At 38.4% G+C, this 23,838-nt stretch overlaps 1 protein-coding gene across 1 annotated transcript in view; it reads left to right on the forward strand.

The window, feature by feature from the left end:
* Positions 1-256: 256 nt before the first annotated feature.
* Positions 257-23,838, forward strand: part of KCNK13 (potassium two pore domain channel subfamily K member 13) — a 35,056-nt gene continuing 11,474 nt past the window's right edge. The window contains exon 1 of the mRNA XM_044073618.1: positions 257-343. Coding sequence (XP_043929553.1) covers positions 257-343 — 87 coding nt within the window. The remainder of the gene's footprint in view (positions 344-23,838) is intronic.

Genomic DNA, 23,838 nt, shown 5'->3' on the forward strand with positions numbered 1-23,838 from the left:
ATCTATCTATATATAAATATGTATATGGATGTTATCAAGATTTTGGATGAGTTAGGGAAGAAATTACTTCATAGCAGTATGGCGAGAAAGACATATCCCAAATGACTGGATAATTAGTATTCTGGTGTCTTTGTACAAGTACAAAGGGGACATTCACAACTGTGGGCAGTATAGGGGTATCAAATTCCCATCACACTGCATGAAAGTTCTGTAGAGGGTGGCTGATAAATGAGTATGCAGAGTAGTATAACAAAAGATGGGGGCTGCAGCTCAGATTCATATCAGGAAGCAGCATAACCGACCTGATATTGACAGTGAAACAAGACTTAAGAAGAAGCCAGAGGTGAGTAAAGAGTTCAACTGGGCATACCTAGACTTGGGGAAAGCATATGGCAAGGTCCAACGAAAGCTGATTTGGGCAGTCCTGTAATGACTGTATGTCCCAGAAACACTATCAGACTTAGTGTAGGCTATATGCGATGACACAAAGACACAAGTTCTATCAATAGGCAGACAGCCCGACTCACAGAGGGCTTCCTAGTTGGAGTGGCTGTGCATCACGTTTCATCCACTCTTAGCCCACTGCTGTTCATACTGATAATGGATTATTTAAGCAAACAGCTCAGAGGAGACAAATAAACAAAAAGCTGCGGTATAGCTGAAGCCACATAGGATGAAAATGAGTAAAGATAAGACAGTTGGCTACTGCAAACTGTTACATAATATCAGGGATATTGTGTGCCAGAGGAATGCCAAAGAAACACAAACGTAAAGTACCAAACAGTGGTGTGACCAGTACTACTGTATGGTACAGAAACCTGAGTAGTGAGGCAGAGCAGTTAGGTGATGGAGAAGAAGTACATGAGATGGATGGTGGGATGCCCATTATGGAATAGATAAAGAAATTATGACATCAGAGCAGAAGCCCAAGTAGTTCCAATTGCAGAAAGTGTCAAAGAAAACAGATTACAGTGGTTCAGGCACATGTGCAGGAAATAAGATGGCAATCTGGTGAAGAAAATGTGGAAATAAGGCAAGAGGAACTATGGGCATCCAGCAAAGACAGGTGGATTGTGTGACAGAAGACCTGTGACAGTCAGGTGTGACTGTCTAAGAAGGTAGGAATAGGCATTAAATGGAGAGAGATGGTGACACTGAACACTACACCCTAAAGCCATGTAGAAAATGGGAAAAGGGGGTCTATAATGACATTTATAGAAACACACAATGATATATATATATATATATATATATATATATATATATATATATATATATATATATGTGTGTGTGTGTATGGAATCACTACAATATATCGAACAGCCAAAATACCGACGCCCGATATACCGAGACCACAAGACCGAAGTTACAAATACCTGGAAATGCAAAATACCGAACTGCAGAATCTCGACAACCCAAAATACCGAAAAATGCCAGTGTGACGAATGTAAACACCACAACAGTGCCAGAAACAAACAAATGTAACCAAACTACCAACACCTCATCCACTGTGCATATAAAGAAGTTCAACACATTGTGCAAGTACTTCAACAAAACTCAACACTTTAGTGTTCCAATTCTGTATTGCTTATCTAGTGATTCATACTTGTTTTTTTTCTCTAGATGGTATACGATATGTAGCCCTCAATAACCGGTACATCTTTCCCTTGTTGAGATTTCAGCTTTTCGTATAATTGCCCAATAACTCCAGGCACGCTGTAACACTCTTCTGACATGTTTTTTGCATTCCCGTCGTACATCTCCTTAAAGTGCACGAGCACCTTTTATAGCAGCTGAGACATTTCCCTATGCTTCAACATGTGAATTAAACTATCTACCTTCTTGTACGCTCTAGTTACACCTTTTTCGGGATTCTGCAGTTCGGTATTGTGCATTTCCAGGATTATGTAACTTCGGTCTTATGGTCTCGGTATATTGGGCGTCGGTATTTTCGCCATTCGATGTATTGTAGTGAATCCATATATATATATATATATATATATATATATATATATATATGTTTGTATAGATAGACACACACAGATATGTACATATATATGACTTTGTGTATTTGCATATATATACCTACAATTATGCAGTAATTGTTACTTAAGGAATAATTACATGACAAATAGAATGCTTTTAAAATATGCATTGTTCTGAATTGGCTGAAAATCATTTAGCAATATGGTAATTTTGTAAGAGAGTCATTATTTCCAAAATATTTGCTGCATGTAAAAGATGACTGACTACAGTTATATAAAGTTATGTGTGTGTGTGTGTGTGTGTGTGTGTGTGTGTGTGTGTGTGTGTGTGTGTGTGTGTATCTATATTTATATCTATGTTTATATCTATATACAGAGAGGGAAACAGAGAGAGAGAGAGAGAGAGATATGTATATGTGTGTATACTCAAGATTGTGTGAAATTTTTTTGTTGTTTTTATGTAATAGCTCAAGATCTGTGGTGTGCTGTATCAAGAACAAGGCTACAGTTGTTAATTATAGAGGATCTGTATTTAATCGACAAAGTGGCTATTAATGCTGGGTATGGGGCTGCTGGTAGAGGGAAGTAACTGATCATTCTGTTTAGTTTAAACAGTCATTTTAATCTTTGCAGGAGTACTATGTACTTATGTGATGTTCTCAGGACAAACTTTAATGTGGCTACTGTGTGTTTATATGATTTTTTTTTATCATAACTCAACATCTGTGGTGTGCACACTTAGAGCTTGAACTCAGTAGTGTATCACTTGTAACTTTCTTTCTTTACTGCAGTTTCTGCTTGCTTTTATCCTTCATATTGGGTTGTCCAGACATTTTTAAACCAGGAAACTGCCCTAGACTTGTTCCAGCTTTTTACACCTTGGTTATAAATCTTTTTTTTTTTTCATTTTGTGTATAATTGTGTGAAATGGTTTGCTAAAACAGAACCAATACAGTCCATACATGAGCTTCAGGAAGGATTGTGCCAACTTGACCATATCAGAAAAATAATCAGCACTGTTTTTGGGTCAGTATTCTTTCACAGGCTCATTTGTCTGTCTACCATCAGTTCCAAAAGAGTTTTAGAGCTCATTCATGTGTACACGGACTGGTATCCTTTTTTGATAAATATAGCTCACAGTTGGTTTAAGTGTCTTCCCATCTTGTTTTAAAAACTGAAACACCTGTTGTTTATTTCCATTTTTTTCAGTGTCACTTGTGTTTCAACGCATGAAGTCTAGGTATGGACCCATTACTCCACCGTGGACCTTTTAATGGTTTTATTTCTGTACCTAACATGGTCTGCTCTGATTTGTGCCTATTCTCCCTTTGCATTGCTTTCCTCACTTCTTTTTGCATTATCTGTAATTGTTAAGTCTTTGTTTTCCCACGTTTGTCTTCTCATACTTCTAGAGTGCTATCCATTTCCTTTTAATCTTCACTGCTGTTCATAGGTTCATAGGTTCATAGGTTCATAGGTTGATACTAGGTTATCAGCCCTAGGGCCTATACAAGCCTAGCCATAACAATTCCCTGGCTATTTCTTCCCACACTATTTACTTTCCTGGACCCCTGTCTAGCAGGGCGACTGACGTGATCCCTGGGGTGAATTTCCTTTCTCCCATCCAATCGTCAAGGTTCCTCTTGAAGAGGTCCAAAGAGGCACTCTGCTTGACATGTATGGGCAATCTATTCCAGAGTCTGTTTTGGTTGAGAATTGTAGTAGCATCTTCTGATATTTTATTTTGTTGATTTTTCTTTACACTAACTTTTATTGATATGGTGATACAATATGATATACTTTTGATTTCTGCAACAGATGGTTCCTTTCCACCTACTATGTTTCAATGTTAGTCTGCTGAAAGGCTAATACTCTTGTTGTGTTGTGGCTTGACTCTCTGACCAGATTCTGAGACTGTATTTATTGTGAACTCCACTATTTTGTTACCACATCTCCCAAGGAATATGGCAACTTTAGTATGTGCAAGAGTCTTCACTCTTCTTTGATAGTAGCATAGGATGTTTAAGGCTACTCAATCTGTGACCATCATGCCTTGCCAGTTGTCACCCTAGACTATACCTACCCTCTCAGGAAGGGCTAGGCAAGTCAAGCACAGGGTGAATTCATGACTACCCATCCAATCATCCAGGTGCTGTTTGAAGCAAGATGGTGTATCACACTGCTTTACCTGCAGGGGGAGCTTGTTCCAGAGGTGGGGGAGATGCCAGCTAATGAATCTGTCTCCTCAAATTGCTTTATTAATTGCAGAAGCAGGTGTAGATCCCTTATTCAGGTATTTCTGGGATTGCTTGATTTGTGAAGGTACAAGAGATCTTGGACTACTAGGTCTCTGATTACTCAGAAGGAAAGGCATAGGTCTCCTCAGAGTAGCGTGTAAGACACAGAAAAGAGGGACAGTGCTTCTAGTCTTTAATAGTAGCTTAAGAATTTTAAACCTGTGATCTACTTTGTTAGGAACCTCTTGGGTCTTTCCAACTGTTTGATATGCCAGGTGAGGAACATCCAAAAGGAGGAAGTGTTATAAAATTGGTCTGATCAAAGTTGAAGACAAGGGGACAATAATATCTTTGGATCTAGATGGAATTCCCTTGGCAATCAGCCCTGCCAGATAGAAGTTTTTCCTGCCAACTGTTGCTACATAGCAATGAAAGAAAGGGAATTATCAATCCAGGTTCCCAAGTCTCTAACATTTTCATTTTGAAGTACAGTATTGTCAATGCTGTATGCTAGTGGGGATGGATTTCCTGCCAAATGCAACAATGTTGCAGTTTTTAGCATTGAATTTGAGCCTTTTTTTTTTTTTTGCTAAGCACTGAAATGTTTCTGAGCTGCTAATAACTTAGTTTTTTATGCATACTAATACACATGGATGGAGATATTATTAGACAGATGTATTTTATATTTATAGTCTTCTAGTTTGGTTATGTTTATGGTTAGATAGCTATGTGTTTTTCTCGATTTTAGTTCGTCACAGACCTGATGAAGTCCTTATTGCATTAGTTAGCCAAAAGCAATTTTAGTTAAAAGTCTTTTTATGTATATGCTATGCCTTTCTTAATACCTGATCTTGGAATGTGGGTTGCAAATAGATAGGTAGTGTTTTCCTTTACTAGGATTTAGTTTGATGTAATCAGTAGTAATGTGTGGGGGTGGATACTTGCTGTTCTAAAATGCAGTTTAACAGCCCTGTTTATATTGTTTGCCATGAACAGGCTGATTTAAAATTAAACAATGCATATATTTTCCACTCCTACTTCTAAGCATATAAAAGCTGATATGTTTAACATTGTTAAAATATTTCTGATTTTTTTTACTGAGGATCACTTGTCTGCAATGAATAAAGGCTTCTTGCTTTAGAACACTACCTGGGTTTCATGGGTTTTGTGATTTTTGGAAATTATTGTGACTGACCTCATCAATGAAGTTTTAAGACCACTAGGGAATGAAATAAAGCAATATTTTTCATCAGTGGGATTCTTTAGAGGACAATTGTATCCCATTTCTAGTGTTATTTATATTGATATAAAATGTTGGTTTATCCTATTTGTCAAACTGCCTATCTGAGCAAAATAATTTTCAGTACAGAACAGGCAGAAAAAGTACATTACCTTTGACACATACATTGCAGAATAGTTGCTGTAAAAAGGAGTTATAACATGCTGTCTTGGCCATTACAGAAATGCCTACATTATTTATAAATGTACATAATATCTAGAAAACAACCTAGCCAATAAAAATCAGCCTATAGCATAAAATATATGACAATAATGAACAAAAGGTAGAAAAACACAACAGGATAAACAAAAATTATGCTATGTGACTAAATATACAGTGTTTACAGTTTTAGTCTTCTTCTTCTGGCTTTTCCTGGTTAGGGGTTGCCACAGCAGATCACTTGTCTGCTCATGATTGGCAGTGGAGTTTTATGGTGTTGAGTTGCCAGCCCGGCACCCAATCTTCCACAGAAGGCACACACATGCACACACTCACACCTAGGGCCAATGTAGAGTGTCCAATCCACCTGCAGCATGTCTTTGGGATGTGGGAGGAAACTGGAGCACCTGGAGGAAACCCACGTGACCACAAGGAGGACATGCAGACTCTGCACAGAAGGCACCCCAGCCAATGATCGAACCGGAGAACCTCTTGTTGTGAGGTGGCAACGCTAACCGCTGCATCACCGTGGCCGCCCCAGTGTTTACAGTTTTAGTAAATCTGGTTAAATATCATTGGGGTATTTTAGAAAATAATAAATTTCTTAATATAAAAGCAAATGAGTATCCCATGTTTTCCTGTTCGAAATGCAGAAGCATAAGAGATTTTGTGGTGCACGGCAAGTTGCAGCTGCCTGTAAATTATAGGAGTTTGGGGGTAGATGCAACAGGCACTTTCCCTTGTGGAAAGTGTAGTTGTTGCCAGTATGTTGCAAAACGTTTTGATAAAATTAATGAAAAGAATTTTACATGCAAAGGAAAATTTTGCTGTGAAAGTTCTGGAATAGTTTATGGTTTGAAATGTCCCTGTGGTAAGGTATACATGGGGGAAGTAAAAGAAGTTTCAAACAACAATTGAAGGAACATGTTAGGGATATTAAGAAGGGCAAAGAAGAAAGTCCTGTTGCATTACATTTTAAAGAATGTCACAGTGGAAATATATAAGGCTTGCAAACTACAATTTTGGGACAAGTACAACAAATGTATGATTTTGACATTAAAAGACAACTTTGAAAGTTAGAATCTATTTTAATTTTGAAATTTAACACTTTAATTCTGTATGGAATGAATCAAGAATGTCATTGGAAATGCTTTCTTTAATTAAGTCTGTGATTGGTTAATTGTTTGTAATTATACTATTTAAAGATGGGATATGTGAAGCAGGGATATATTCTGTAAAGGCTGAAGAGCCGAGGCGCTACAGGAGTCTGCATTTAATGTTCTGTGTTTGCTGCTAACCAGATTTTATCGGATCCAGTGTGTGCTAATTTTACCAGTATTGTGGGACTGCATTGTGGATCAACAACTGGACTGGTATTTTTATAAAACATAAAGGTAATCACTGGCTCCTTCTCTTGTGTGCTGGTGAGCTGTTCTGTTTCCAGTTCGTGGTGAAGTAAAAGGTAGAAAAACTTACATGAGCAAATTATGAAACCACATAGAAGAAATTATAGGAAAGTGTTTTACAGGTAAAGCTTTCAATAGAATTCAGTCTTCTAAAGGAACAGTTGTCAAAATTGCTGTGCTCCAGAACATTCTGTAAACTATGGAGAACAATGATAACTGTGATATTCTTCTACTATATTTCATGCCTTTGGTACATGAAATCTTTCTAGTAACAGATCTTGAATATGTAGTAATCACATGAAAATGTCAAATCTATTTGTCATTATGCACTTTGACCTTGGAAATTTCCTCATGCCTGAGCTGCCTGACTTGCTCTGAAAATAGTTTTATTTTGATTGCGTCATTACATAGACATGAAAACAGGCTTTATCTAAAGTGTTTTACTTTTGTTTCAAATGTTAGATGTATTATTGAGGAAAATATTCCAGAAAGTATGCAGTTACGAGTTTACCATAACAAATTTTGTAAACTCTTTGTTGTACATTTAGTTTTTCAGTAGTGAGAGTGGTGAAGTTTTTTTTATAACTTGTATTTATTTATGAACACATTCAAAACTAGAGATTGCCAGATCTGTTGAAAATACATATTAATCGCTTATTTTCAAAAAGTATTAATTTAAGCATTTTACATAGATACAGAGTAAAGAAAAAAGTAAAAAGTATGCCTCCAAAATTTTATTTAAAACTGGTGTGTGGAGTTGGTGTAATGATTAAGGTCTTTACCTCACAGATACACTGCACAACGCTTGATTCTAACCTCTGGTTATTAACTAGGAATGTAATAGTCTTCAGACTGATAGTCCAGTATTTGCATGCAAGCCTATTAGTAAGTTCTTCCTTCATTATAAGTAAGGAGCATCCTCCCTAGCAAGCAGAATCACATTTCCATGTACCCTGCTTCTGTAATTACTAATATTTTCAGGCAATGGTCCTCCATTAAACCTTTCAGCTGTGGGAAGAGTTAATGTAAATTATAGACTAGTGGCTGCTACTCTACATTTTCTTTTAGCTTCTTTTGCACTAGTTGTACCTTAATTCTTTTTATTGAAGCAAGACCGCTTAATTATTTTGTCTGGTTTCTTGCTCTGTTAGATTTTATAATTTACTGCTTTTGGGGGGTATGAGATTCCCTTGATGGTGTACTTGTAATTCCATATTCACCTAGTTTGAATGTTTGCCGATATTATTTTTGGGTCTTAGGACATTACATGCAAATGGTTAACTGCCTCAGAACTATTGCTATGGTGTTTGTAGCCCACTGAGTAACCTCACATGTCACATCTATCAGTTTAGCTCCTTACAGCCGGGTGGCACCTGTAGGTGTTTCTGCAGTTACATCCTACTGATGCCTCTAGGTGTCAAACATTGTTTGTTCAAATTTGCATTAATAATTTCAAAACCATGCTATATACAAAGTATTAAAATATTTCATATTAAAATACTCATAATGGCAAACACAACTGTGTTGACATTTGACCTCTGATTAGTACATAAATGCCATGTTTTTCTAAATATCTTGACAACCAAGAAACACAGACAGAACTGCTTAGCCTCATATGAAAGCTCTCATCTAGATGAACAAAGTGCTACTAGCAGTATATGCATGACTTGAATGGTTGCTGAGATATTGTATGTTGTTTACAAAATATTACAAACCTAATACTTGCTTACTGTAATTTATAAACCCAGTCTAAAACCCAGAACCTAAAGAATACTGCCATTATAAAAATAGTTTGTGCTGAAGAGTTTGCCATTTATACTTCCTTAGTAACCTCTATGGTTTCAGAGATATGAACATTTGTTTGAAATGTGAGTACATAATTTGATTTTATCAAAAAGCTCAGGCTCCGCCCATCAGATGTTACAATGCAAACTTCCAGAGATCCATTGGTGGGAATAAGTTAGATATGTAGGATTATGGTTAAACCCAACTCTATCTTTCAAGAACCATATTAAAGCTTGTGTTGACCCTATACAGAGAGACAGTATCAGATAAGTTACATATTTACTAACCCCCCCATCTTGAAAAAGCTAGAGGAGTCTTGGGTATTAATCGCTTAATTCCTAAACTGGAATATACCATCATGTTAGCTACACTTCTGTTACAATCCTAACCTGCTTTATACTGCTGTTTGCAGGATTTATAGATTTATATCCATTTCAGATCATTTTAAGCATCACTGATTGTCTTTACAAAAAAATAAAATTACTGTTAATAATGGTGACAGGTGATAACATCAACTGTTGAATTACTCTACCAGAGATACTAGACTCCTCCCAGCACAAAACCTGAACATTAGTACCTTTAACTATCCTTTGAAGTGTCATGCTTTGGACTGTGCCTGTAGTGAAATCCTTTAATAAACTGTTACTTGCAATCTGTAATCAATGTTTTGCTTAGGTGAAGAATGCAAAGTAGCATGTGGAATTGTGAGTGAAGTTTTTAAAGCATTTTCACATTAGTCATGAATAATTCTGTAGAGCAAGACCCAACCACATCAGTGGTTTCCGAGGTGTGTAACATTTGTTACACATCCTAAGCACCATTACAGTCTGGTATCATGGTATCAAGGAAGGGATATTCCTTCACTCTCAACTGTTCCTGAATATCTTTCTTCATACAACAGTGGAAGTTTACAATTGTCAGTCTGTAAATAACTTATTTTATTTAATCAGGCCCATAATTGAATACAATGCCCCATTTGGGATGTACCTTACCTGACACCTGCAGCAACTGGAGAGGCCCCAAAAGTACCTCACCAAGAGGATCAAGGGACTCAAACAGATGCCCTATGCAGTTCAGCTAAAGAAACTCCAGCTCTACTCAGTTGCTTACCGCCTACTCTGAGGTGATCTATGCCTGACGTATAAAGCCATGTCCAACCCAAAATTAATGGACATGCTCCACCTCAGGAAATCCAAATCCCTTAGAGCTACATGCTCCACGGACTTAAACCTCAGCACAGAAATAAATAGGACATGATGGAGGGACAGATTCATATCCCAGAGGCTGCCCTCACTCCGGAACAGAATCCCAGTCCATGTTAGGCAGAGCCCCTCACTGACCCTCTTCAAGAGAAATCTTGATGAGTGGATGGGAGATCGTAAGTTCACCCCTGGGATCTCTTCTGTGTCCCTGCTAGACAGGGGCACAGTAAACTATAACCTTAAAAGGGCTGTATTCTGTGATCTACTCTACAGACGCACAGTAAACTGATCTAAAAAGGGTGGCGAAAACCAAACACACTCTGGCTAGGCTTGTAAATGCCCCAGGGCAGATAGCCTAGTATAAACCTATGAACCTATAAGGCAGTATTTGAAAACTGCCCCTGACTTTTTCCTGCAATTATATTTATTATCTGTTTATGTGACGGCACTTGGTAAGTGATTTACTGTCTTTCAAAACTGGAAAAACTCTTCTGATTGTTTATCTGTGACTGGTAGTACATAGAGCAGATAAAACTCCATGTAGTATAAAGAATTCTGATTGGGTCTGACCGATCATAGCAAGTTATTATGTGTTCTCGATATGGATGCTGAAATTCATCTCTTGAGCAAATTTCTTGTCATCCATGGCTTGAACACATAACAACAAGGTTCCGATCAGAGACTCGATCATAATGTTCTATATTATACGTGCGTTTCTGAAACAATAAACCCCACTGGTCATTTAGTATTCCAAAGGGGATGAATTAATGTGCAGGAGAGCCCAGTGAGAAATGAATGCACCAACTCATGGCATGAAATTAATGTGGCAACAGGGAAAAAACATTTCATTCTCCTTTCTGGCTCAGTATCAGCAGCAACTGTTTTCATCAACACAAAACAGCCATTTAGGAGCACCTCATAGGGATGCCATTTCTTCTTACTGTTCTCTGCTCATTAAGCAATGAAAAAGACCATATGTCTCTTAAACATTCTTGCTCTCATCAAAAATAATTGCCCTAATCAAACAACTATACCCGCTGTAACCAACAGTAATGAGAACACCTTTTTCTTCCAACCCATTCCCACAAAGACCATCCCAAAACTACTTACTAAATTAAAACTTACTACATTAGCAGCAGATAACTTGCCAGCCAAATTTCTCAAAATATCAGCCCCAGCAGTGGCATGTCTTGTCTGATTACTTATCAATCACTGCAACTCAAAACAGTATGTCCCCCAGATCTGGAAAATATCCCACGTAATCCCTCTCCACAAAGGTGTCAACTCAATTGAACTTTCAAATTACAGGCCAATTGCCATCCTATCCCCACTATCTAAAATCCTAGAGAGGTGCATCCACTCACAACTCCTCTAATATCTCACAAATAATAGTCTCCTAGCTATTTCTCAACATGGATTTAGACCACATCATAGCACCACTACTGCCCTCCTGAGCTTTTCTACCACCACCAATCAATACAGAAATGAAGGTAACATAATCTCCTCAGTCTTCCTCGATATGTCCAAAGTGATTGATACTGTATCCCATCCCAAGCTACTTACTGCCTCAGCACCCTAAACCTTAGCTCCCCAGTTATTGCTGTGTTCCATGGCTACCTAACAGGTCACCAACAAGCAGTGAAATGGTCGCAAGACCTCTCCTCACACTCCCTGTTATGTTAGGAGTCCCACAAAGATCGGCCCTCTGCTTTTTCATATATTTACCAATAATCTTAGCTCAGCCACAGCTCTAGCTTCTACAAACCAATATGCAGATGACTCCACACTTATATGTGCTGCCCCTACCCTACAACAACTACAAGATATTACAGAAAAATTCTTAAATGCAATTGAATCATAGCTCTCAAACTCTCAGCTCATCCTTAACCCTAGTAAAACAAAGCTTATGATCTTCCACCCCCACAACTTTTTCCATCACAGCCACTGACAATACAATCATTTTACCAGAAACCCAAACAAAACTACTAGGAGAAGTAATTGATAATAACATGAGATTCAGCCTACACATAGCACAAACAGTCAAGAAAGTACACAATTGGGTACTGTGTTTAGAAACAAAAAATCCTAATCAATTGTACCAGGATAGATATTGCTAGAACCCACCTCCTACCTACACTCCTTTATGCCTCTTCATTACTTATTAATCTCAAAACGTTAGACCTTGGAAAAATTAGAAGTAAGCTATAACAGGATTGCAAAGTTTGCCACAGACCCACCCCACAGATCACACCATTGCCTAACTCTAAAACAACTCTCCTGATTAGAACTGCTTCAGTCAGCTGACAATATCACACAAAATACTTCACCAACCTGAAAAAACACCATCTATACATAACATTGTATTACTTTATTCCAATAACCATACACCTTGCTCCACCAACAAGTCCTTATTAAAAGCAACCAGAGCTACAAATACTGCAGGAGAAACATTTTACTCTAGCCATGTAACAAAACTCTGGAAAACTCTCACACACTCTATCAGACTTACAACAAACACAACTCATTTTACAAAATAACTTAAGAAGCACTTAATGAACTCCTGGCTTTGTTCATGTAACAACCCAGGCTAGTTCATAGGTTCATAGCTTGGTACTAGGCTATCGGCCCTAGGGCCTGTACAAGCCTAGCCATAACAATTCCCTCGCTATTTCTTCCCACAGTATTTACTTCCCTGGACCCCTGTCTAGCAGGGCGACTGACGTGATCCCCAGGGTGAATTTCCTATCTCCCATCCAATCATCGAGGTTCCTTTTGAAAAGGGCCAAAGAGGCACTCTGCTTGACATGTATGGGCAGTCTATTCCAGAGTCTGGGGAGTCTCTGGGTCAGGAAACTATCTCTCCAGCATGTTTTGTTCATTGTGATGACAAGGTTTAGATCCATGGAGCATGTGTCTCTGAGGGATTGGGATTTCTTTAAGTGTAGCATGTCCAACAGCTCTGGGTTTGACATGGCCTTGTATGTTAAGCAGAGATTGCCTCTGAGTAGATAATATGTGACACAGTATAGGTGGAGTTTGTTTAGACGGTCAGCATAGGGCATCTGCTTAAGGCCTGTGAATCTTTTAGTGAGGTATTTCTGTGGCCTTTCCAGTTGTTGCAGATGTCTTGAGAGGTACATACCAAACGGGGCATTGTATTCTATAATGGGTCTAATGAGGGATGAGTACAGTGGGACAATAACCTAATTTTTTCCTGATGAAAAGCCCTTAGTGATGATGTGTGCCCCATACAAGGATTTCCTGACTGTTGTGGCGATGTGGTTATCGAAGGTGAGGCCACTGTCCACCTGTGTCCCTAAGTCTCTTATCACACTTTTGGTGTTTAGTGTACTGCCACCTATGTGGTAATTCACAGGTACATGTTTTTTTCCCAAAGGGGATAACTATACATTTCTTGGCATTGAGCTTGAGCCCATGGCTCTGGCACCAAGCATCTGTTTCATTAAGGCCCTTTTGTAGAATAACCACATCATTTGGAGATTCAATAATGGCTCCCAGTTTGCAGTCATCTGCGAACGTTGTTAGCCAGAGTCCCTTAGTGCTGGCCTGTACTTCAGAGAAGTAGATGCCAAACAAGAGCGGTCCCAGGATTGAATCCTGAGGTACTCCACTTGTCACTTGTCTGGAGCTAGTTCCACAACAATATGCCAGGTTCCCTAATGATTAATAAAATCCACACAACTAGCCACAATCTTGTATCACTTATGTTTTCTCTCACCTTTCTAAAACTAATAACCCTACTTTCTCACCTATTATCTCTCTACCACAAACCACAACTTTCCCTCACCCTGAGAAGAAGAAGAAAAAATGTTACTCTTTTTATTATGTAGCAAAGTATAGAAATATATTAGCTCTTCCCGAATGATATGGCTATAATTATTACGGTGTATATCTTTTTCTTGAATGATGCACCTATGATTATAACTGTGTTTATTCCCTGTACTGTTCTACAGATCACTGAACTTTGTAACCCTCTATTGTAATTGTCACTGTATAATTTAACATGTTAAGTACACTATAAATCCTTCTGTGTATGTGGAGCTTTTCTCCCCAGGCCTCTGCTGAAAAGGGTGACCATCCAGTTGGACTTTCTCGGTAAACAAATATAAAATAAATAAAATATGCATGCTTTGTGTACTATCAGTTTTAAGCCTAAATATTTAAATACCCGCTGTTTCCATGATTTAATAGTTTACCATAAAGCAATGCAAATTGTAGTCAGCTAAAAAGAACACTTTAAAACACAGATCCTGACTTTGTGTGTGCGTGTGTGTGTGTGTGTGTGTGTGTGTGTGTGTGTGTGTGTGTGTGTGTCAGTGTATGTGTGTTTGTATGTGTGTGTCAGTTTTTGTGTGTATGTGCACTTGTGCTCACCTCTCTATGTGAATGTGTGTGTTGCTGTGTGTATGTATGTGTGTGTGTGTGTGTGTGTGTGTGTGTGTCAGTGTATGTGTGTTTGTATGTGTGTGTCAGTTTTTGTGTGTATGTGCACTTGTGCTCACCTCTCTATGTGAATGTGTGTGTTGCTGTGTGTATGTATGTGTGTGTGTGTGTGTGTGTGTGTGTGTGTGTGTGTGTGTGTGTGTGTGTGTCAGTGTATGTGTGTTTTTATGTGTGTGTCAGTTTTTGTGTGTATGTGCACTTGTGCTCACCTCTCTATGTGTGTGTGTGTGTGTGTGTGTGTGTGTGTGTGTGTGTGTGTGTGTGTGTTGTGTTTAATTATGGAAAAATACCATATAGCTTGGTGTACTGGGATACAGTTATGTAAACTGCAGATTGTGTGCGATACCAGCGAGAATGAGTGACAGGTATAAAAGTTGCCCTCATGATGCATTCATAATCTTATGTAATTGTATTACTACCACTGGTTACACAATATATAACACACGCACACACACACACACACACACACACACACACACACACACACACACACACACACACACACCTGTATATGGGTACAGGAAATCTTTTTCATATCACTATAGTACGATACGTGGCCTTCAGGTGCCATTGCTGTAACTATTCATCACACTGCAGATTGATGGAGAATGATAAGCGTACTGCAGATAGCAAACTGAAAAGTCAAACTAAGGAGATGCTCATTCCAGAATTAATTTATTTTTGGTAATAAGTGCTTCTCATGTGTTACAGTGTATCTTGCTTATGTTACATGTGCTAAGTATTCTATGTTGAACTACAGGTAATAACTAGCGAATAAAGTTTCTTCTTGAACTACTGTATACTTTCCTTCCCTGTAACACTGTAGCACAGTTGTCTGATATATAATCTAAGTATTTTATGTATTTAAATATATCTACTGACCTGGATCATAGTTGTAAAGGGACCGTGGACCAGCCCATCTACCTTGTTAAATAAATAAATGAATGCACAAATAAATAAAATATAAACATTTTCAATCAGGAACAAATGGAGACCATCCCAGTGGTGAAGGTCATTATCTATAAAAATGCATCTGTAGTAAAGCCAGAACCCTACAATATGCACTCTTTATACAAACATATACTGAAATCCCTGGTGTAACAAATTTTTATCCCATCCAATTTTGAAAAGGCAACATCTTGGAAAGTGTTCTAGAACAGCAGAGTGGCACAGCAGAAGTGTGCTGGACCCATAACCAAGAGGTTGATGGATCGAAACCATCCTCTGTTATGGAAAGGGTAGAAAGCTTTTAGGGTGGGAGGTTGGCATAATGGTTAAGGTGTTTACCATACATACACAAGATAAAGGGTTTGATTCTGACATGGGGTAATTGGCTAGGGTTAAAATGGCCCACAAGGGCAGTTAGCCTCGTATGAACCTCTGTGCAGATTGCTAAAGCTCCTCCTTCTAAATCTACAAACTTTTGTACTTCTCTTGTCATTTTCACAGTGCAGGCTTTCATAATGAGTAAATAGTGACATCCACCTCATATACACATGCAACCTCATCATTAATCATGTGCATAACTTCCAGATCTTCTCCTACCCATAACTCTATCCTTCTAATAACTGAAAATAATGCAAGGCAACTTTCTGCAAGCTGGACTTTTCTGGTTTCTTAAGCAGAATGTAAACTACAAGGGTAAAAATCCCTACCTGATGGTGGTGTGGGGCTTTCATCTTAAATTAACAAGTGTGTGCTTGTCTCTGCAGAAGTGCATATGTGTGTGTGTGTGTCTGTGTGTATATGCATGTGTTTTATTTTTGCAGAATTTATTGTTGCTGTTGACAACATTCATTGGCACAGTTGCATTGACATTCAGTATTGATAGCAGTTGAGAAATTGACTGTAGTGATGTCGACACGTTTATCAGACAATAAGGTTTTGGTAAATATCATGCATTCTGCTGTCTGAACAGATTTCACTTATAAATGCTAGTGTATTTTTATCAGTCTTTCTGGGTTACATTCCCTTTCAAGGTCCTGGTGGATAAAATGACTTTTAAGGAATTCACTGTGATTTCAAACAGCTCTGCACCCCTCAACTCTGGCTGCTCTCTGTTTCAGCTCTCTTTACACCTCACTAACTGACTTCTGTCTTTTGTCTGAGTATGCATTTATACATAACTGAGTGTTTTATCCCACTTCACAACACAGAAAACAGAGATACCTGTAGCTTAAAAGCAGGAACATTTTGAAATCAAACGGGTATCAATGATAAGTTAGTTTGGTGGGCAAAATGTCAGCTAATGTAAGGGTATATCATAAAGCAGCTGCTGTGAGTGAAGCTCATGAACACAAAGTAGAAATTAAGAGGAACAGAGCAAGGTATCAGAAACAAGAACGGGAGATCAGGAAGTGTGATAGTGAAAGGAGAGATATATGATAGTACAGTAAGATTTAAGAATGATAGTCTAAGAAAAACATACTGCGGCGGTAGTGCTGCGGTAGCGTTGTCGCCTCACAGTAAGATGTTGTCCTGTTCGATCCTCAGCTAAAGCATCTTCTGTGTGGAGCGTGAATGGGCGTACCTTCGTTGAAGGTTGTGCATCAGAGCTGGCAACTCGGCACGTAAAAATCTACTGCCAATCATTAGCGGACCGGAGTTCCGCTGTGGCAACCCCTAACTGGGAAAAGCCGAAAGACACAACAACAAAGTCTAAGAAAAAAAACTAGTATGGGTGGTGTATTTTTAAGTATTACAAAAATGATATATTTAAGATCAAAATTCACTAAATTACTAAATAAAATATTGGGAAACTGAAGCTGGTCAGAAGCTATGTAACTCCATGGGATACGAATGTAGTATGCCAGAACAGTATTCTAGCAACCTGGGTTTAGTTCCTACTGGAGGATGCAGTTTTGTACTTTTTGACTCTGCAACTCTAAATTTTGTTAACACTACATGTAGTTGTGTATGCTGTAACTGATGTCTGGGTAATTTGTCTTTTGTTTGATTACTGATAACTGAAAAGTATGTAGTCCCTAATGAAAAGCATGCACAGAAAGTTTAAGGGTAAGATTTTTGAGCTTAATGTTCAGGTAGTTGGTTTTCTGGGAAATAATTCTACACATGTGAGTTTTAGTCACATGCATTCTTCTGTCTCCTAAAATTGTGATCTAAAATTACCTTACTGTGAACAGTGTTGCATTTTAAAAAAGCCTGTTATATTTATTTGTCATGCAGTTCCCAAGAAAATAAAAAATTTATGTAGATATTTATTAAGGTTTTGAACTATGAGAAATGATTCAACTAATTCAACTAATTGGTGCAGAAATGCACCAGAAAGGATAGAATTTTGGACATGGTCCTAACCAATACATAAAGTGTTATAGGCATCCAGATTAAGATACCTTTACCAAACAATGATAATCCCAGAGAATGGTTTAGAGCAAGGTTGATGTATAAAAAGTAAAAAGTCAAAGACAATGGTGTAGAACTGCAGAAGAATGGATTTTGTTCTGCTGGGGGAGGTGGTCAAGCCTGTGTAGACCTAGTCAAACTTGACCTCATAGCCAAACCCCAGTATATCTTTTCCTATTAGCTTGAGGGGCCATGCGTTTTTAATTGGCCAATGTGCTCTGTGCTTTGTCTGTTTGTTCAAACTCAGTGTATCTGCAGGTATCATTGCTCTGCCCAGCTGGGCTGTGACCATGCTTCTACTCAGACCTGACCTCATAACCAAATCTTGTAACATCTGGAAGTGCTACACCGTTCACAGGGTGCTTGCGCATTATTAAGAACTATTTCAACAGTTCCAAGCATTTGCAGCATCTGCTTCTTTAACAACTCTATGAAGCTTTGTCAGCTCTGGCACTTACTCAATGAGCACTGATCTGAGTGGACAACACCTTTCAGTTGGGCACAGTCATGCAGTCTTGAAGACAACTAAGTGCAGCTATGAACCCCTGAGTACATGTGCTGAAACCATATAAATTTAGGGTCGAGTTCTGCTCTTGCTGAAGGCATAGTGCTTACTGTCTCATTTTATTGTTTTTGTCAGGTGGGTGCATTCTGAGCATAATTCTACTCATCACTGAAATCTATAAATTGGCCCATTACATGCATTAAACTGCTGTTGTGATACCTGAACCAAATTGATAGTCATTGCTTTAAGTATCTTTCAGCTCTCATTCTTGCCCCGGCTGCTTTTTGTACTCATCAATTGCTTTTGTCTGCTTTGGGCATTCCAAGCCTACAAGCAGTCATTGCTGTAATCTACAGGTTGTTCACTCACTTGCACTAAACTGTTGTTGTGGCACCTGAGCCAGAATGATAGCTGCTGGTTTAAGTACGTAATCTACAGGTCATTCATTCACTTGTACCAAACTGTTGTTGTGGTACCTGAACCAAAATGACTGCTGCTGGTTTAAGTATGTAATCTACAGGTCATTCATTCACTTGTACCAAACTGGTGTTGTGGCACCTGAACCAAAATGATAGCTGTTGGTTTAAGTATGCCATAAGTTGTTGCTTTCACCCTTACTGGCTTTTGTATACTTCAACTGCTGCTACTGTATTTAATATATTCATAACTCTGGTGCTTTGAGTTATTGCTCCACCTTATATTCTGGTGTATAAATCCCTTCACACAATTCCCCTTCATTAGTATTTGTTAGTACTCTGTAAAACACTTCATTAATACTCAGTACATCCTATATACACTTCATTAGTACTGATTAGTACTCCTTGTATAAACTTCCTCATTAGTACTGCCTACAAATAATACATTAATACTTATTAGTACTCCCTACCTACACTTCATTACTACTCATTAGTACTCCCTACATACACTTCATTAGTAGTCATAAGTACTCCCTACATACACTCCATTACTAGTCATTAGTACTCTCTACATACACTTCATTAGTATTAATTAGTACTCCCTATATACACTTCATTACTAATTAGTACTACTTGTATAAACTTCCTCACTAGTACTTAGTACTCCCTACTTGTACTTCATTAGTAATCCCTACATACACTTCATTAGCACACATTACTACTCCCTATTTCACCAGTCACTATATATCATGAAGTTGCATTTTACCACACCAATAGCAATATACACCCTGAGGGGATGCATATATAAAACTATTTTAATAACCAGCATAAAAACATGTGACCAGTTTTATAAAATCTGACTGGTTCACTTAATCTCAAATATAAACAAATGTGATAAATTAATTAATCCATTTCTACCAAATATATACACAAAAAAATATATACATTACATCAATAATTCAAACAAATAATAAATATCTAATAAATACAGTTTTAATAACCTTTGCAAACATGTATATCTTTCTAAAATATTTAATATTAATTATATCATTACACCTGGATATTTATCCAAATGCAAACTTAATTACAAACTTCCCTCCTTCATTTCTAATTTATTTCATAACCCCCGTAGTCACACAGTTTGTGCTCTGTAACCATAGACATAAACCTTTTTCTTAAATCCTATACATATAAAACTCATTGTACTTATAATTCTGTTGGTGTTATTTATTTAGTGTTTTGTGTTTTCTGCAACAATTTCTATACAGGTATGACTACTGTAAAATGATTTGCAAGAATTAAGGAACATTATTACACTATAAAGAAAAAAAGCACCGATAATGCCCTATGTAGGCATACTCTTGTTTGCTCAGGATTAAACAGTACACTGACCTTGGCCTCCTCCACATACTTATTACAGTAAATAAAACTCAATACCACATCACAGCCAAATACCATACCCCCTCTGCATTACTTGCAGTCTGTGAGGCAAATGTAAACAAACTGTCCCTCCCTTTCAAACCGAACACTCTTCTCATGAGAGACTTCAACGATCCTTCCCTTAATGGGGAAAGCTCACTATCAGAAATAATATGCACACAGATTCCTTGACTCTATAAATGGCAACTCTTTAGACTAACTAGGGGTTCAAAGGCTATTGGATCTAGTTATTACCAGTATGACCCTCCCATGCTCAATGCCTACAATGACCACATCACTGGTCAAACCTGACCACTGTTCAGTAACAATCCCTATGAGGGTAAATCTGATTTACCACACAATCCTTCTATCTTTAATGAGTATTCTAAGACAAACCTACTCCAGCTTATTGAGGACCTGATGAAATTTAAGCACCATCCTCACCTTGATGACCACATCTGGCATATCACCACATTTGTGGATAATTTCTATACGTACCATAATGCATGCATTGAGGTATCAGTCCCCAGCAAACACAAATACAGTGCCAATGCCAAGTTCAGGAATAAACCTCAATGGTGGAATTCTAGCATAAACAAACTATACAATAAGAATAAACTCATACCTCATACCACATAAGAGCAAACTTAATACACAAATCTCCAGAGGTGAACTCAAAAACACCAACAAAGAACTCAAAACAAAATTAAATGATCCCTGGCTTTTGTTTTAGTTCCTGTTACTGTATTAGGAAGGAGGAAGTTTCTTTGCTTACCAGTGGGAGTGGAAGTCACTGGGCAACCTTTTTGTTTTTTGTGAAGCTTTGCCAGAAACTAGCGTTTTGGCCAAATTCTAGCTCCCTTCAGTTATCTACTACTTCTAGTATGTCGAGGGATCAGTTGCTAGTGTCCTCTCAGCTCAACTGTGAAACCTGGGAATATTGGCAATGTTACAATTGCCTCATGTACCTACACATCCTTCTCTCTCTCTCCAACAAACACACGTAAACGAGAGATTCTCTGTGTGCAAAACCGAGAGCAGACTCAACATAGGACGAACTCATAAATAAAGACATAGGGAACGCCATGGCCTGAAGTTAAGCAGCCAAAATGCATAGTCATACCTTCGAAAAACAAAAGGTTACCCTAGCTACACCTGATGCAGCTTGAAAGGCCCCAAAAGTTCTCACCAAAAAAGGATAAAGGGTCAAAAAAATTATGCTGCCGCCGACTGAAAGAACTTCAGTCTCATACCGCTTGCTCAGAGGTGACCTGTGCCCTGAGCATATATAAGGCATGTCACAGATTTGATGAATATAATGCTTTCAAAAAAATCTAGATTTGACCAATGGATGGGAGATCGCAGATATACCCCTAGATTACTTCAGTGTCACTGCTACAGATTTTATTCAAACTAAAGGGTGGCGAAAGCCATATAACTAGCTAGAAGGCAACCCTCAAAAGGCTTATCAATTTTGAGGTCAATGTATTTACTTTCAAGATACCAAACTCCGAGTTACAGTAGACAGTTGAAGACGAAGGAAATGAAACTTAATATGACAGGATGAAGCACATTAACAGTGTTTAACCCCAGTTATGACGGGGCTTATGTTTTACCTTTAACGGTACAGTTTGAGCAGGGCAGACATGAGGATCATGGTATTATGCATTTGTCAGTGCTTAGTACCAATCTCTACTGTTGATTAATTGCAACAACCTGACTGGAGGAAGGGAGGACAGATGAATATACAGCAGCATACAATAGATGAAACATTCTATAAAAATAACTGAGTTTTACTAGTTTGTAATACACAAAGACTGTGTCAGTAATCAAAAGATTGAACCAAGCATTTTCTTTATCTTAATTCTTTTGTAATAAATTGCCAGGATTAATGTGGGAATACTTGTCAACGAGAAAAAGAAAGCAAAAACAGGTGAGAAGCAGGATCGAGTATTTCTACTGGAATAAAATAATTAAAAAATAATGTCATACTGAAACAAAAGTATAACCACACCAAGCTTTGCATTTACACCTGTATTACAGTCAAGGAAATAAATATTAATTTGTTTTTCATAGGTTTATTGGTTCATAGGATGTCACTGGGCTGTTGACCCAAGGGTCTTCACAAGCCTAGACATAAAATCCCAGTATAAAACTAGATTAGAGATGTCTTCTATGCCCAAGATTTTTCTAGCAAGGATTACTCATGTCCAGGAGAGAAGCAGGGTCAAACCCTAGCAGAAATTTACAATTTCTCATCCAGTCGTCCAGGTTGCATGTAAACAGGGTCATGGAGGTGCTCTGCTTGACATGGATTGGAAGCCTATTCCAGAGGAGTGGCAACCTCTGAGAGATGTTCCTGTCTCTCCAGCAGGTCCTATTTATATCACAGGCTAGATTGAGGTCCCTCGAAAGGGTGACTGTCGTCCCATTTGACTTATGCATGTGCGCCATTTTCATTAGATTTGGGTTAGAGATAGCCCTGTAAGCCAGACACAAGTCGCCTCTAAATAGTCTATACACTGCTGAATACAGTGACAGCAACTTCAGCCTGTCCGCATAAGACATGTACTGGAAACCCAGAATTTTCTTAGTTAGAAATCTCTAAGGTCTCTCAAGCTGATGCAAGTGTCTGGTATGGTCCATACCAAAGAGAGCATTATATTCAATAATAGGCCTGATGAGGAACGATTACAGGGGAGTTGTTACCTGTTTTTCTCTTGAGGCGATGCCTTTGCTAATCAGGTGATTGACGTAGAATGCCTTCCTCACAACAGTAGACACATGGTGGTCAAAGCTGAGGTCACAGTTAACTTGTGTTTCCAGGTCTCTCACTAAAGAATTGGTACTTATGGTATTATTTATTTTATAATCATCAGGGACATTGTTTTCAAAAGGAATAAAAATGCATTTTTTAGCATTTAGTTTAAGACCATGGCTTTGGCACCAATCACTGGTCTGTGTATGCCCCTTTTGAAGAATGCTGGCATCACTAGGGGATTCAATGATAGCACCTAATTTGCAAACTTTGTTAACCACAGCCCCTCTGTTTTGGCCTGGACTTCAGAGAAGTATTTGCCAAACAAGAGGTGTCCCAGCACTGACCCTTATGGGACCTCACTGGTGACAGGTCTGCTGGTAGAGGTGAATTCTTGCACCTTAACTGAGTGTTGTCGATCTGTGAGCCAGTTTGCAACCCACCTGACAACATAGGAGTTGATATTCAACTGAGTTAGTTTGTCAATGATGCCTGAATGTGGGGTTGTGTCAAAGGCCTTGGCCAAGTCAAGATGGGCTGTGTGCACAGCTTTGTCTTCATCTATGGCAATGGTGACATTCTCAAAGAAGTCCACCAGGTTTAACAGGCACAACCTACCCTTGATAAAACCAAACTGGGACAGATCTAGGGTTTGGAGGTCACTTATATCCTTATTTATGAGATCCATGATGATCCGTTCCATTGCCTTACAGATGAGGCTGGTTAAATTTATGGGTCTATAGTTACCTAGGTCTGTTGCTGAGCTGCCATTGTGGAGGGGAATAGCAGTTGCTGTTTTCCATTCAGTGGGAACAAAGCCAGTATGCAGGCTGTGGTTGAATAGGGTGCCTAGAGAAGTA

The sequence above is a fragment of the Protopterus annectens genome, chromosome 6.part0, assembly GCF_019279795.1.
Source record: "Protopterus annectens isolate FY-2018-M chromosome 6.part0, PAN1.0, whole genome shotgun sequence".
NCBI lineage: Eukaryota > Metazoa > Chordata > Ceratodontiformes > Protopteridae > Protopterus > Protopterus annectens.